The sequence below is a fragment of the Neofelis nebulosa genome, chromosome 11, assembly GCF_028018385.1.
Source record: "Neofelis nebulosa isolate mNeoNeb1 chromosome 11, mNeoNeb1.pri, whole genome shotgun sequence".
Lineage (NCBI taxonomy): Eukaryota > Metazoa > Chordata > Mammalia > Carnivora > Felidae > Neofelis > Neofelis nebulosa.
Window position 1 is genome coordinate 91,792,440 of NC_080792.1, and position 12,703 is coordinate 91,805,142.

The window sequence follows — 12,703 nt, forward strand, 5'->3', positions numbered from 1 at the left end:
CTCCCCTTACCAGCTGTGGGCCTGCATTGCCTGTACCCAAATACTTGATCAAGAGACACGGGGGCCCACGTTCAAGCAGCGGACTTGGTTGCTAACAAAACAAAACAAAACAAAACAAAAAGCAGCGACATAAATTTACTTTTATCATAGCTCTTCCGTAGCAGGTGTAGCCGAGTCTATCAAGAGACAGCCAGTACAAACACCCTGGAGGGAGAAAGAAGAAAACTTTCCCAAATATCATTGTAAATAAGTGATTTTTGTTGTTTTGTTTTGACTTCAGAAATAGCTATCAGCTCATGGAATCAAGCGTTTCTGAGGCAATGAATCCCCCAGCATGGGGGCATAATGAGGGAGCCGATAACTGCCTGGGGCTGAGTATCTGATTTTCGAGGCAGAAGAGAAGCTGAAATGAGGAGACGAAGTGCCTATTCTATGTGTAAACAGGAAGTGGATTAGAGAGGAAAGCGTTTATGTCCCATGAAGTCTAACAGCCACTTAAGTGCATGCTATTATTTGACAAGACAGTGTGGGCTGCTAATGGCCGCTTCGCTTCTCTCCCTGCTTGGCAGCCGTGCAGACTGAAATGATAGAAGACGAGTCCTTCTTAGTGACAGAAGGATGCAGGGCCGTGCACGCTAGGTGGCAGCCGATGTCCCTCTGGGAGACCATGGGCGACCGTGGCTGGAAACCAAGTAAATGTGCGAAGGCATAGCAGTGATGGTGGCCTCTAATGTTGCCCCAGGAGCCGATGCCATGCTGGACGCTGCCTGTGATATTGTGAATTAGAACAGATCTGTGTTTTGGTCTTTGTGTTTGCTTCCTGGCTCACAGCCCCAAGACCCTTGGGATCTTCTAAGTGATGAGAGCGATTTTGAGCATCTTTTGTTATAATCGTTGATCTTCTGTCCTAGGCTGAGAGTCATAAATGCAGAATGGGTGTTTGTTATGCATAACGAGCCCCTTTCAACCACACAGGTTCCCAGCCATCCTATCTCCCGCCTCTCCTGGAGCCCAAGCTGACCTCTGTGAGGTCCCCACTCACGCCTGTCCTTGAGACGTTAATAACACCATCTCTTAAATTCCATTTTTTAAAATACAATTTATTGTCAAACCGGTTTCCCTGCAACCCAGTGCTCATCCCAACAGGTGCCCTCCTCAATGCCCATCACCCGCCCTCCCTTCCCTCCCACCCCCCATCAACCCTCAGTTTATTCTCAGTTTTTAAGAGTCTCTTATTGTTTGACTCTCTCCCTAACTTTTTTTTTCCTTCCCCTCCCCCATGGTCGTAAGTTTCTCAGGATCCACATAAGAGTGCAAACATATGGTATCCATCTTTCTCTGCCTGACTTACTTCACTTAGCATAATACCCTCCAGTTCCATCCACGTTGCTGCAAATGGCAGGATGTCATTCTTTCTCATTGCCAAGCCGTATTCCATTGTAAGCTGGCCTCAGGTCAAACAACATGGCATGGTTTGTTCCCCCTCCTGCTACAACCACAGCAGAGGTGGGCACCCCCAATTTCCCAGGTAAGGAAAATGAGGATCAGAGCACGCACATGCCTTGTCTAAGTTAGCGTGGAACAGGGGCTAGTTCTGTTACATTTGGAGCTCAAACTACTGCTTCCCAAACTGCTGCCCATTGGAATCGCCAGGGGCTCTTTGAAATATATGGATGCCTGGCTCTAACCTCAAGACACTCTGATTACATTGCTGTGGGCTGAAACTGGGCAGTAGGATCACCCCCAGGCGATTCCACAGTGCAGCAAAGTTCTGGAACTGTTTCTCCGGCTGGGTGGATCCTGCACTTGAGCGAAAACAAGCTGGAAGCACGAGATGATGTCTTTGTTTCCTGCGTTCTGAGCCTGAAGCCACAATTCTGGAAAAGTTCTGTGCCAGATGCTGGATGGCTGAAGATATTGTAGGTGAATCTGTAGACACACATGTTTGGCCAGGAGAGAGCCACGTCCTGACATTGACATTTCATGACCACAGTCCCACAATTTCTGGAAAATTGAGGATATTTCAAACATCCCTAATGTTGGTCATGCTCATTCTGATTTGTATTTAAATTCTAGTTAGTCAGCGTGCAGGACAACACTGGTTTCAGGAGTAGAATTCAGTGACTCATCACTTACATAAGACATTGTGTTCGTCTCAACAAGCGCCCTCCTTAATACCCATCACTCATCTAGCCCAACCCCCACCCACTTCCCTCCATCAACCTTCAATGTGTTCTCTGTCTTTAAGAGTCTCTTGTGGTTTATTTCCCTCTCTTCTCTCCCCTCCTTCCCATATGTTCATCTGTTTCATTTCTTAAATTCCACACGAGTGAAATCTTATGGTATTTGTCTTTCTCTGACTGACTTATCTCGCTTGGCATAATACATTCCAGCTCCATCTACGTCATTGCAAATAGCAAGATCTCATTCTTTTTGATGGCTGAGTAATACTCCCTTGTATATGTACTGCATCTCCTTTATCCATTCATCTGTCAGTGGACATTTGGGCTCTCTCTATAGTTCGGCTATTGTTGATAGTGCTGCTATCACCATCAGGGTACATGTACTCCCTCAAATCTGTATTTTTGTATCCTTTGGGTAAACACCCAGTAGTTCAATTGCTGGCTGATAGGATGGTTCTATTTTTAGTTTTTGAAGAACCCCCCATAGCGTTCTAGAGAAACTCTTTTTTTTTTTTTTTTTTTTAATTTTTTTTTTTTTCAACATTTTTTATTTATTTTTGGGACAGAGAGAGACAGAGCATGAACGGGGAGGGGCAGAGAGAGAGGGAGACACAGAATCGGAAACAGGCTCCAGGCTCCGAGCCATCAGCCCAGAGCCTGACGCGGGGCTCGAACTCACGGACCGCGAGATCGTGACCTGGCTGAAGTCGGACGCTTAACCGACTGCGCCACCCAGGCGCCCCAAGAAACTCTTGAGATCAAATATCTCTCCCTTTCCCCAGTGGATGCTAAGTTAAGACACACTTCATGGAAGCAACCTTCTTTCCCTGGTATTAGCGGCTGTCAACCACAGGACACTTGGCAAAGTCGGGACACTTTTTGTTTGTCACATGCATGTAGAGGTAGCCACGTGTTCCATCACGTTATGCTTTCTCTTTTCTTAGACTATTATTGAAGATGTTTCTTAGTTATTTTAATAGGACGGCTGTGAAGAGATTATGCAGAGGATCATTATCTTTACAAAGTGTTTAAATATTCCGTATCACACCCCAATTTAGGGTTTGCCCAAACGTGATTTTGCAAATGCTGGTTTATTGATACTACATTAGTCTAGGTCTGAAACACTCTGGTTGCAAATTGATGCTTTATGAGGTGAAATGACTTTTTAAGGCCATGACGATTCCTTTTTCCACAGAATTTTCTCAGCAAGCTCAGTGATGCCACAAGGCTCTGCAATTATTGTCTGATAAACATCTAACTACCCAAAGAGAAAGAGAAAGAATGAAATGGGGGAAGAAAGCAAGACGCCATTTCTCTAAATATTTTTAGGAAAAAGATTGTCAAAATGTAACTATTCATTTTGAGGAAAATGTCACATTTTCTGTGCTGTAATGGGCCAACGCCAACAGGGAGATAATATTCTTTAATTTGGGGGGCATCATCACTAAATGAAATCAAGGTCTTTGGAGAAAATAACTGACTACCCTTGTATAAATCAAAAGAAGCAAAATGTATTAGGTTGATCTATTTATAATTCCTTTTCACTGAGGGGGTTGCAACTGAACATTAAAAAATGTTCTTCTATGCCATAGGCATTTCAGTGAGCTGTCCTAGCCCAACACCATCTGTCTGTCCTAAGATCACCAGGTGCAAATCTGTTGTCTGAAAAAGTCAGATTTACTGACCTACTGCTCTTGGGGAGACAACACACACAGGAAATGTGGGAAACATTATCAGACCAAAGAGATAGATTCTGAAAGGAAGCTGGGAAGGGCTGAGGGCAGGCAAGGCTCTGATCAAGCAGAAAGTGGGTAGCTCTGGACACACAGGGCTGCCGGCATCAGTCTGGACCGTGCAGAGGACCCAGGGTCCTGCTTGCTAGCGAAACCCAGAACTCACATACGCAGGGAATGATAGGTTCAGAAACCCATTTTCTGAAATCCTGCACTGGAGTTGGAAATCAGACTTCTCTGTGTCAAAGTGACTTAGGTCCTCCAGGCAAGAGAGGGACTCATCCTGCCTGACGACAGGATTTCAAAGAGCAAAGTTTCTGATAATCCTTGCATTTAGAGAACAATGTTCCGCAGGGGTCAAAAAAGATAGCAGTCACCCCCAAAAGGGGTTGTTTTGATACCACAGCTCTATCGTCCCTGGGAGGAATGTTTCCTGCTAATGTGGCAGGTGACTTCACCCACATCTGTCATCACAGCCAAATAAAGGGAAGGGCAGGGTTTGGCTTTCTTGGGCTGAGCTCGTTCCTAGTTTCCAGAAACTCATTTAGCACTGAGAACACACTTCAGGGTTTAAAGGATGGTGGCAAAGAAATGACTGAAAATAAGGCAGCCACCTGCTTACAAAGCCCCACTTTCTTTTGCAGGCATTTTACCGGTTTCTTTCCTTTTTTCCCCTCATTAATAATGTGTGGAGCAGACACTGGAGCTTGGTCGCTTCCTTTGAAGGTCCTCTCCCCGCTCTCTGACTCCATCCTGGCCGAGAAGACGGTGATCGTCCTGGATGACCGCGTCACCATCGCCGACGTGGGCGTGCAGCTGGTGGCTGGCTTGTCTCTTGCCCTGAAGCCTCACAGAGCGGACAAAAGAGCCATCGTCTCGATGGTGGCTGCCCAGGACGTTCTCCGAGCCCCGCAGCAGGTGGGATCCCAGAGTCCTTTTGTCCCCGGTCGTTTGAGACCACTTCCCTCCCCTGCGTATCTGCAGAGGACATCAGTAGAGCACTTGTGTCTAGGACAGGTCCTTGAAACTCCTTCCTGCTTTCTATGCAGTCTGTCTCATCTCTGAGAAAAGTGTTCAGGACTTTGGATAAATCGTCCACAATTTTACACACTGACCATGTGTCCAAATACCACTTTGCAGCTGGTTATCTGTGATGGGGGGGCAGGGAGCACTACTGATAGACCATAACCTAAGGATCACATGTATTCACTTTTCCAAAATAAGTACTCATCAATACTTGCAAATTCTATTTCTGCTACTTAAACAAGTATGGCTAATGGACACCAGACATCTGTTGGTTTATAATAATTATGGGCAACTTTAAACCTCTGCTCCATCTTTAAACTTGTAGCAAATCCAGTTGAATTATATCAAGGTCACTGTGTCTTTCAAGCATGCCCGTCCCCACACGACATCGTTTCTCAGATACTTCAAATGAGCATGCCTTCCTAATAAAGAATGCTTGAAGTGACATTATCTTGAGCCTGGTTAGCTGCACCTGAAATTGATTCAGATGCATCACGTGGTCTTTCAAACTCTTTGGAGAATTCAGAATCAAATTCTGTTACACAACATTTGATACGTTAATATACACAGCACTGCATTCACCACGGTCTACACATTTGCTCCTCACACCCGTACGGTTACAGCCCATTATTTACGCCAGTTTGATGTATGACAGCAACTGATTCAGATTTTAAAACATATTTAGTCTTCTCTGCCTTCGTATTGAAAACATCTGTCATAGGAAACCACGTGTGTGCTTTATAAATCTGTGTACATGTTTACACATTTGAAGGAGATGAATTATAACATAATGCCTTTATTTCATTTTTCTTAGTTGTTGGATTGTGTTCAGTGATGGTTTGGTGACACCCTTAGACATTGATGATCCCAAGGATTTTTCAGTTACTGTGTCATCATTGGATGAAATGGTGGTGTCTGTCCAGGCAAACCTTCAGTCCAAATGGCCGGTTGTGGTTGCACAGGGTGAAGGGCAAGGTCCCTTGATTAAATTAGAGATGATGATTAGCGAACCCTGTCAGAAGACCAAGAGGAAGAGTGTTCTTGCCGTGGGTAAAGGAAACGTCAAGGTCAAATTTGAACCAAATGTTGATGAGCACCTAGGAGGCACCAACGATATCGAGGGCATCAGTCGGGAATACAAAGACCACTTCAGTAATTCCATACAGCGTGAAGGAAACCAGGAGAGAGCGGTTCAGGAGTGGTTCCAACATGGCGCCTCTGTTGGCCACGAGGAACGTAGCAACAGAAGCACAACCCCACAGTACCCCCTGGAAGGAAAGGATAAGAAGTTGCTCAAGAGTGGTGGTCCAGACTCCTTCACAAGCTTCCCCACTCAAGGGAAGTTACCGGAACCCAATAATCCCAGTGACCTTACAGTGACCTCAAAGGGGTTAACTGACTTGGAGATCGGCATGTATGCTCTGCTCTGTGTCTTCTGCTTGGCCATTTTGGTCTTCTTAATCAACTGTGTGGCATTTGCTTGGAAATACAGACACAAAAGGTTCGCTGTGAGCGAACAAGGCAACATCCCCCATTCCCATGACTGGGTCTGGCTTAGGAATGAAGTAGAACTTCTGGAAAACCCCGTGGACATCACCCTCCCGTCGGAGGAGTGCACAACCATGATAGACAGGGAGCTGCAGTTCGAGGAGAGGAACTTCCTTCTCAACGGCGGCTCCCAGAAGACTTTCCATAGTCAACTACTCTTTTAGAAACATGACTAGGGAAAAATCTAGTCCTCTCTTCAAGATCTGTTTGATTGTCATACAGGTTTCATTACCTGGGACTTGTCACCTCTTTCCATTGACTGAGTATCCATGCTGCACGTTCGTTTTCTCCACCTACCCTCACATCAGTGTTCAGGGGCAGTGTGTAAATTCATATCCCTACTTTATCTTTTCTAGTTTTCCTTATTTAAAATAGCTTGAATTATACAAGAGGCTTCACTTAATATATGAGTGTCAACAAAAGAGTGCTATTTAACAAATAAGTTTTACATGAAACTTTTTTCCCACATGAATTTTGGGGAAATGTTGCCATCACAAACATGTTTATTGTGTTTCCTTTGGTCATTATAGCTTCATGGGGGAACTAATGGGGGTCCCTTCTTGGGTGGGTCCAATCTCTCAAACTACTTCTAGCTCTATTTATGAAGCACTATGAGTATCAATTTTTTTGCACCCAATGTGAAATCTAAAAATAGTGTTTCTATGTACAGAAAAGGAATTGTCAAGGAAACAGCTGCAGATGATGGTTGCCATTTGTGTGAATAAAAGTAAAAAGAAATAAATAGATGATATTCCAATTTGACAGTATGTAGACATCCATCTATCTGATGACAAGTGAGATGTTCACAATTATTTTTGTGGTAGAAACAAAACATCCAGGGCATCTGGGAGGTTCAGTCGGTTAAGTGTCCGACTTCAGCTCAGGTCATGACCTCACAGCTCATGAGTTTGAACTTTGTGTCGGGGTCTGTGCTGGCAGTTCAGAGCCTAAAGCTTGCTTGGGATTCTGTGTCTCCCTCTCTCTCTGCCCCTTCCCTGCTCATGTGTTCTCTCTCTCTCTCTCTCTCGCTCACTCTCGCTCTCTCTCGCTCTCTCTCTTTCTCTCAAAAATAAATACTTTTAAAAAATTCAAACATCCACAGGATGCACAGTGGAGGGAGGAACGTAACTGGCCTGGGTGCGAACACACATGCACACACAAACACACATGCAAATCACAAAAGGAAATGGCAATTCCAAGATTGAGCTGTTGTTAGGGAAAACACAGTGGCTGTAAATCAGTGGCAAAGAAGAAAGAAATTGCATAGCTCATAAAATATTGATTCTTGCATAACTTATAAAAGAAAGAAATTGCATAACTTATAAAATATTGATCCTTGTATAACTTATAAAATATAAAATGTTACTGGATAAACCACAGGAATGGTCAGAAGCAAAAATATTCAGGGTAAGAAGATTAAGTACAATTTTTTAATATTTATTTTGAGAGAGAGAGAGTGGGTGAGAGAAAGGGAGGGACAGAGAGAGAGAGAGGGAAAGAGAGAATTCTAAGCAGGCTCCACACTGTCAGCACAGAGTCTGAAGCAGGGCTCGAATTCAGGAACCATGAGACCATGACCTGAGCTGAGATCAAGTGTCAGATGCTTAACCAACTGAGCCACCCAGGTGCCCCAAGTTCAATTTTATTAAGATGGAATAGCTGTTGAGTTGGACTTTGGGCTAGAATAGCCCTTCATAGTCTCTGCTAAGCCATTTTACTTACTTTACTTTTTTCTCTTGGAAAAAAGCTTTTCTGAAGGTATAATAAAAAAATTTTAAAGTAGTAGCATGATTTTATTGATGTGGTTTAGTACAGTGTTGGACAATCTTAAAATCCTATATTCTAAACAAATTCAAGCACTGCAAATGATATATTCTTGAATGTAGTTGACATCTAACAAAGGCAAATTCTAATATGAGCAACTGTAAGTTGAATAATATAATTTAAGTTGGAAGATAGGCAGCTTTGGTATTTCTGAATTTCTCTGGCTCCCCTTTTGGCTGGATATTTGGGAGTCCAGCCCCGTTCAGCAGAGTTGGACAGAACCAATCTACTGGGCTCATTCATTCATCACTTCAATTCATCATCACTTCAATTCATCATCACTTCAATTCATCATCACTTCAATGTTTCCAGGCAAGCAGCAAGGGATACCCAAGTTCTGGGATCGGGCCACTCCTGAGGTCACCTTCATCATCCTTCTTGAAGTGAAACCATCGAACAGTTAAGGACTACATTGCCACTGTGTATGGCCAAGTCTAGCCTAATCAGTTAATGTACCACAAGTACCTGAAAACAAAAAGTGAGGCTAAAGGAGAGAAACAAACAGTTCATGATAATGACTATGCAGATTTTTTTATGTGAAGATTTTAAAACTAGTTTTAGATCTTAGAGTCCATCTTAAGGTGAAATGATTACCTTCAAATCAACTTTTTTGCAGTCACGTCAACATGTCTACACTAGTATGCCTAAGCTGTCTACTCACGTGCACACATGACTACATTTTCAGTTGCCTGTGCGTAGAAATTCCCAGAAAGAGCTAGCACTCATTTATTGAAACTAAGAATCACATACATCGAAATAGGCTCTTTCCAGGTCTCAAGTCAACTCTTCCTAGATAGAGCCAGTCCATATCATAGGGCTGACACTATCAGGCTGTAATACCACTGTTTTCTCAGAAGACCTTTTAAGGTACAGCACAACACAATGACCAAAATGATCCTTTGAAATCTCGGCCTCTGCTGTAGTGAAGTCTGAAAGCTTAAAGATTGTGGTTCAAGTCTGTTAATGACTTAAAGATTGGATTTTGCCACCAGCAGAATCTAGAGCAGAGGGTCTCCTCTCTTCGAGTTTTGAGATTGAGCAGAGGGAGAGACTGTTACTGTAACCAGGGCTTTGTCTCTGAGGCAGATTCTCCTCTTTTGGGGCTGAAAAATTCAGGTGGTTGTGCACCAAGGTGCATCTAACAAAACTCACAACATCCTCCAAGAGGCACCTGTCACCGTGTTAACACGATCTTAATAGACCAATTAATGCTTACTTATTTATGCTTTTCTCGTCAGCCTTACCGACATTGTTCATTTAACAGTTTTAGTTAAAATAATCAGTTGACTGGGAGACTTGCTACTTTTGATTACAGAAGGCAAAGGCATAGGAAATTAAAACGAAGGATGGAATGTTCAAATATGCATTTGGTGGCTGTCACAAAAGTTCACCTTTTTATTATGTTAAAAACAAAATAACAATCAGACTAGTACCTTTGAGGGGGCTTAGGGGAGGCTGTGCTTTGGTGGAAACCCACAACACGAAATTCTTGGAAAAAAGGCAACGTAAAAGCTAGAGCTAAAAACAGGCCGTAAAATAAGACAGCGGGACAGGAGCCGCTCAAAGAGCTGTCCCCCCGGGATGGCCAGAGCACAGCGTGAGTGCCACCAGTCAGCTGACTGGGTCTATCTCGACACTCTCTCAATCAGATCTGTTGCCAAACACAAATTGTGGAATTTCAGAACGCGACACTGCGGGTAAGTGATAGTTGTAACGTGTTTTTCAGAAGTGGCACTCACAAAAGACACCAAACTACATTGCCTCTGATATGGCTAATGTTTATCAGAAGGTAAATGTGTCTGTGGCCATCTTAAGCCACATAAAATTTGGTCACATTAAGCACCATAGCCCCAATGGTTCATTTGACATCTGGTTACTTAAAAAAAAAATCAAAATTCAGGGTATTATAAATTTTCTAAGATTCACTCCAAAACAAAAGGCTAATTCTACGTACGGAGTTTTACCCAAATGTCCATAGGCATTATCATTATTTACACAGAAGGTTTCAATCTGAAGTCACCTTTGGCAACCTCAAAATATATAAACTATGAACTTCCACAGTGGAATTATATGTACTTGAAAGTTGTGGCCTCAAAATACCCACGTCCGGGATCTATAGCGACACATGGCTGAACAGGTAAGACACAGATTCAGCGTTTCGTGTTCTTCAGATCACCTCTGCCAAGATCATCGAGATATCAATAACCTGAATCTGGGGACAGTGTCTCATTTTGTCCTCCCGCGGAATGGTGTTTGTGACCACAACAGCCTTAAAGGCGACATTATTTATTCTGGAAATGGCCGGCCCAGAGAAGATCCTGTGTGTGAGGACAGCATAGACTTTGGTGGCTCCAGCTGAGAGTAGCTTGTCCACGGCGTGGCAGATGGTGCCACACGTGTCAGCCATGTCGTCCACGAGGATGACCACGCAGTCCTTCACGTCGCCCACCAGAACCATCTGGTCCACTTTGTTTGCTTTCTTCCTCTCTTTGTGAATCAGGGCAAATTCCACATTCAGCCTGTCTGCAATCGAGGTGACCCTCGTGGCTCCCCCGGCGTCAGGTGAAACTATGATACAGTTGTCCCACTCGGCAATCTTCTCCCGGATCCACAGCAGGACCACGGGCTCTGCGTACAAATTATCCACCGGGATGTCAGAGAATCCCTGGAGGTGAGAGGCGTGCAGGTCCACGGTGATGATGTGATCTGCCCCAGCCACTGACAGCATATTGGCCGCAAATTTCGCAGAAATCGGAGCGCGGCTCTTGTCCTTTTTGTCTTGTCGGGCATACGGAAAACACAGGATCACGGCAGTCACCCTGGAAGGCGACGCGACCTTACAGGCGTTGTTCATGATGAGAAGCTCCAGGAGGTTGTCGTTGACTTCCCCACAGCCACTCTGGATGATGGAGACATCTTCGCCCCTCACACACTCTCACCGATCTCGACGCTGGTCTCCTGGTTGCTGAACTTCTCAGTGACCACCTTGCCCAGCTGCAGGCCCAGGCGGCCGGCCACGCGCTGGGACAGGTCCTGGTGGGAGCTGCCACTGAGGAGCACGATGTTGGGCATGGCGGAGGCAGCAGTGGCACTGGAGGCTGCGACACGAGCGGGAAGGCGCGGCTCGAAGGTATAATAAAAATATTAATTTTTCTTACTCTCAATTGATGTTAGCAGAGAGAAATCTGTTCAAAATAATAGTAGCAAGAATGTACCCAATTCTGTACGTGCACATATAAGGGAGATGAATGGCACCAATGGTACGAGGGGGAGGAGACAGGAATCCAGATTTTTATTTTATTATTTTTTTATTGTGTATTTATTTTTGAGAGAGAGAGAGAGAGAGAGAGAGAGAAAGCGGGGAAGGGGCAAAGAGAGAGGGAGACACAGAATCCGAAGCAGGCTCCAGGCTCCCAGCCGTCCGCACAGAGCCCGATGCGGGGCTCGAACCCACGAACCGCGAGATCCTGACCTGAGCTGAAGTTGGGTGCTTCACCGACTGAGCTACACAGGCACCCCAGGAATTCAGATTTTTAAATACTTTACTTTTAAGCTAAATCTTTAATGCTGTCTTTCTTTCAAAGACAGATCTTAAACAGAAATAACAAACTAGCATCCTAAATTTCTGGGTCTGTACATTGGCACCTCATTATGATTCTATAATTTCAAATTATTTTGTCATACCAATTTTAATGTGAAAAAAGGAGGTCAGGCCAGCACCCAGTGGAAAACGACTGCTCCCAAAGCGTGAACTGTGATTCTGACCTTGTCTCCCAGATGCAACTTCCTGATCATAAGAGTGGTTTTCTCCCCGCCTTTGCTCTCATCCATGTGAGGGACGTCTCATCCCATTGGGAGTCAGTGGGTAGAACCTTCTGTTCTGGCGGTGCTCATGGCCAGATCACGTGACATCACAGGTAGACTTGCGTATCTGAAGACCAAGTCTAAGAGATGGAACTTTCAGGAACAGGGGTAGGAAGGTCCTACAGACTGGTCTGAGGCGGCCCTGTGACCCCAGGGGCGATGCCTCGCAAAATTCACAGTGGAGCATGGCTTCATCTCTATCCCGTCGTCCCCGGGAGGGACCGTCCACCCCAGCTGCACTGTCATTTTCCTGTGTGTCCTGTCTATAGGATGCCTGTGGGTTTATCAACAGGAGCAGATCACCGGACCTGCCCCCAGGAGCTGGAATTCTGGGTCCTGAACATGGTACTGCTGGGGTTGAGGAGTGAGGTCGGTAAAGCTTGACGTTTTCAAAAATCTCACTGGAGAGTGAAGCCAGGAGCCCCGAATCATTTGATGTAAAATTAAAAGGTACCGCACCGTGGGCATCGAGCTTCTGAGGCTTTGCCCTGAATGCAAGAGTGCGGTGACATAGCAAAAAAGAGT

General features: G+C 44.7%; 1 protein-coding gene and 1 pseudogene across 1 annotated transcript in view; one reads left to right on the top strand and one right to left on the bottom strand.

Annotated features, from left to right (window-relative positions):
• LOC131489648 (transmembrane protein 132B-like) overlaps nt 1-6,671 on the top strand; it is a 30,612-nt gene extending 23,941 nt beyond the window's left edge. Inside the window, exons 3-5 of the mRNA XM_058691635.1 lie at nt 4,643-4,834; nt 5,268-5,332; nt 5,757-6,671. Of these exons, the coding sequence (XP_058547618.1) occupies nt 4,643-4,834; nt 5,268-5,332; nt 5,757-6,654 (1,155 nt within the window). The 3' untranslated portion in view covers nt 6,655-6,671. The remainder of the gene's footprint in view (nt 1-4,642; nt 4,835-5,267; nt 5,333-5,756) is intronic.
• A 3,756-nt stretch (nt 6,672-10,427) lies between these two features.
• LOC131489822 (ribose-phosphate pyrophosphokinase 2-like) lies at nt 10,428-11,389 on the bottom strand (annotated as a pseudogene).
• Between the last annotated feature and the right edge of the window lie 1,314 nt (nt 11,390-12,703).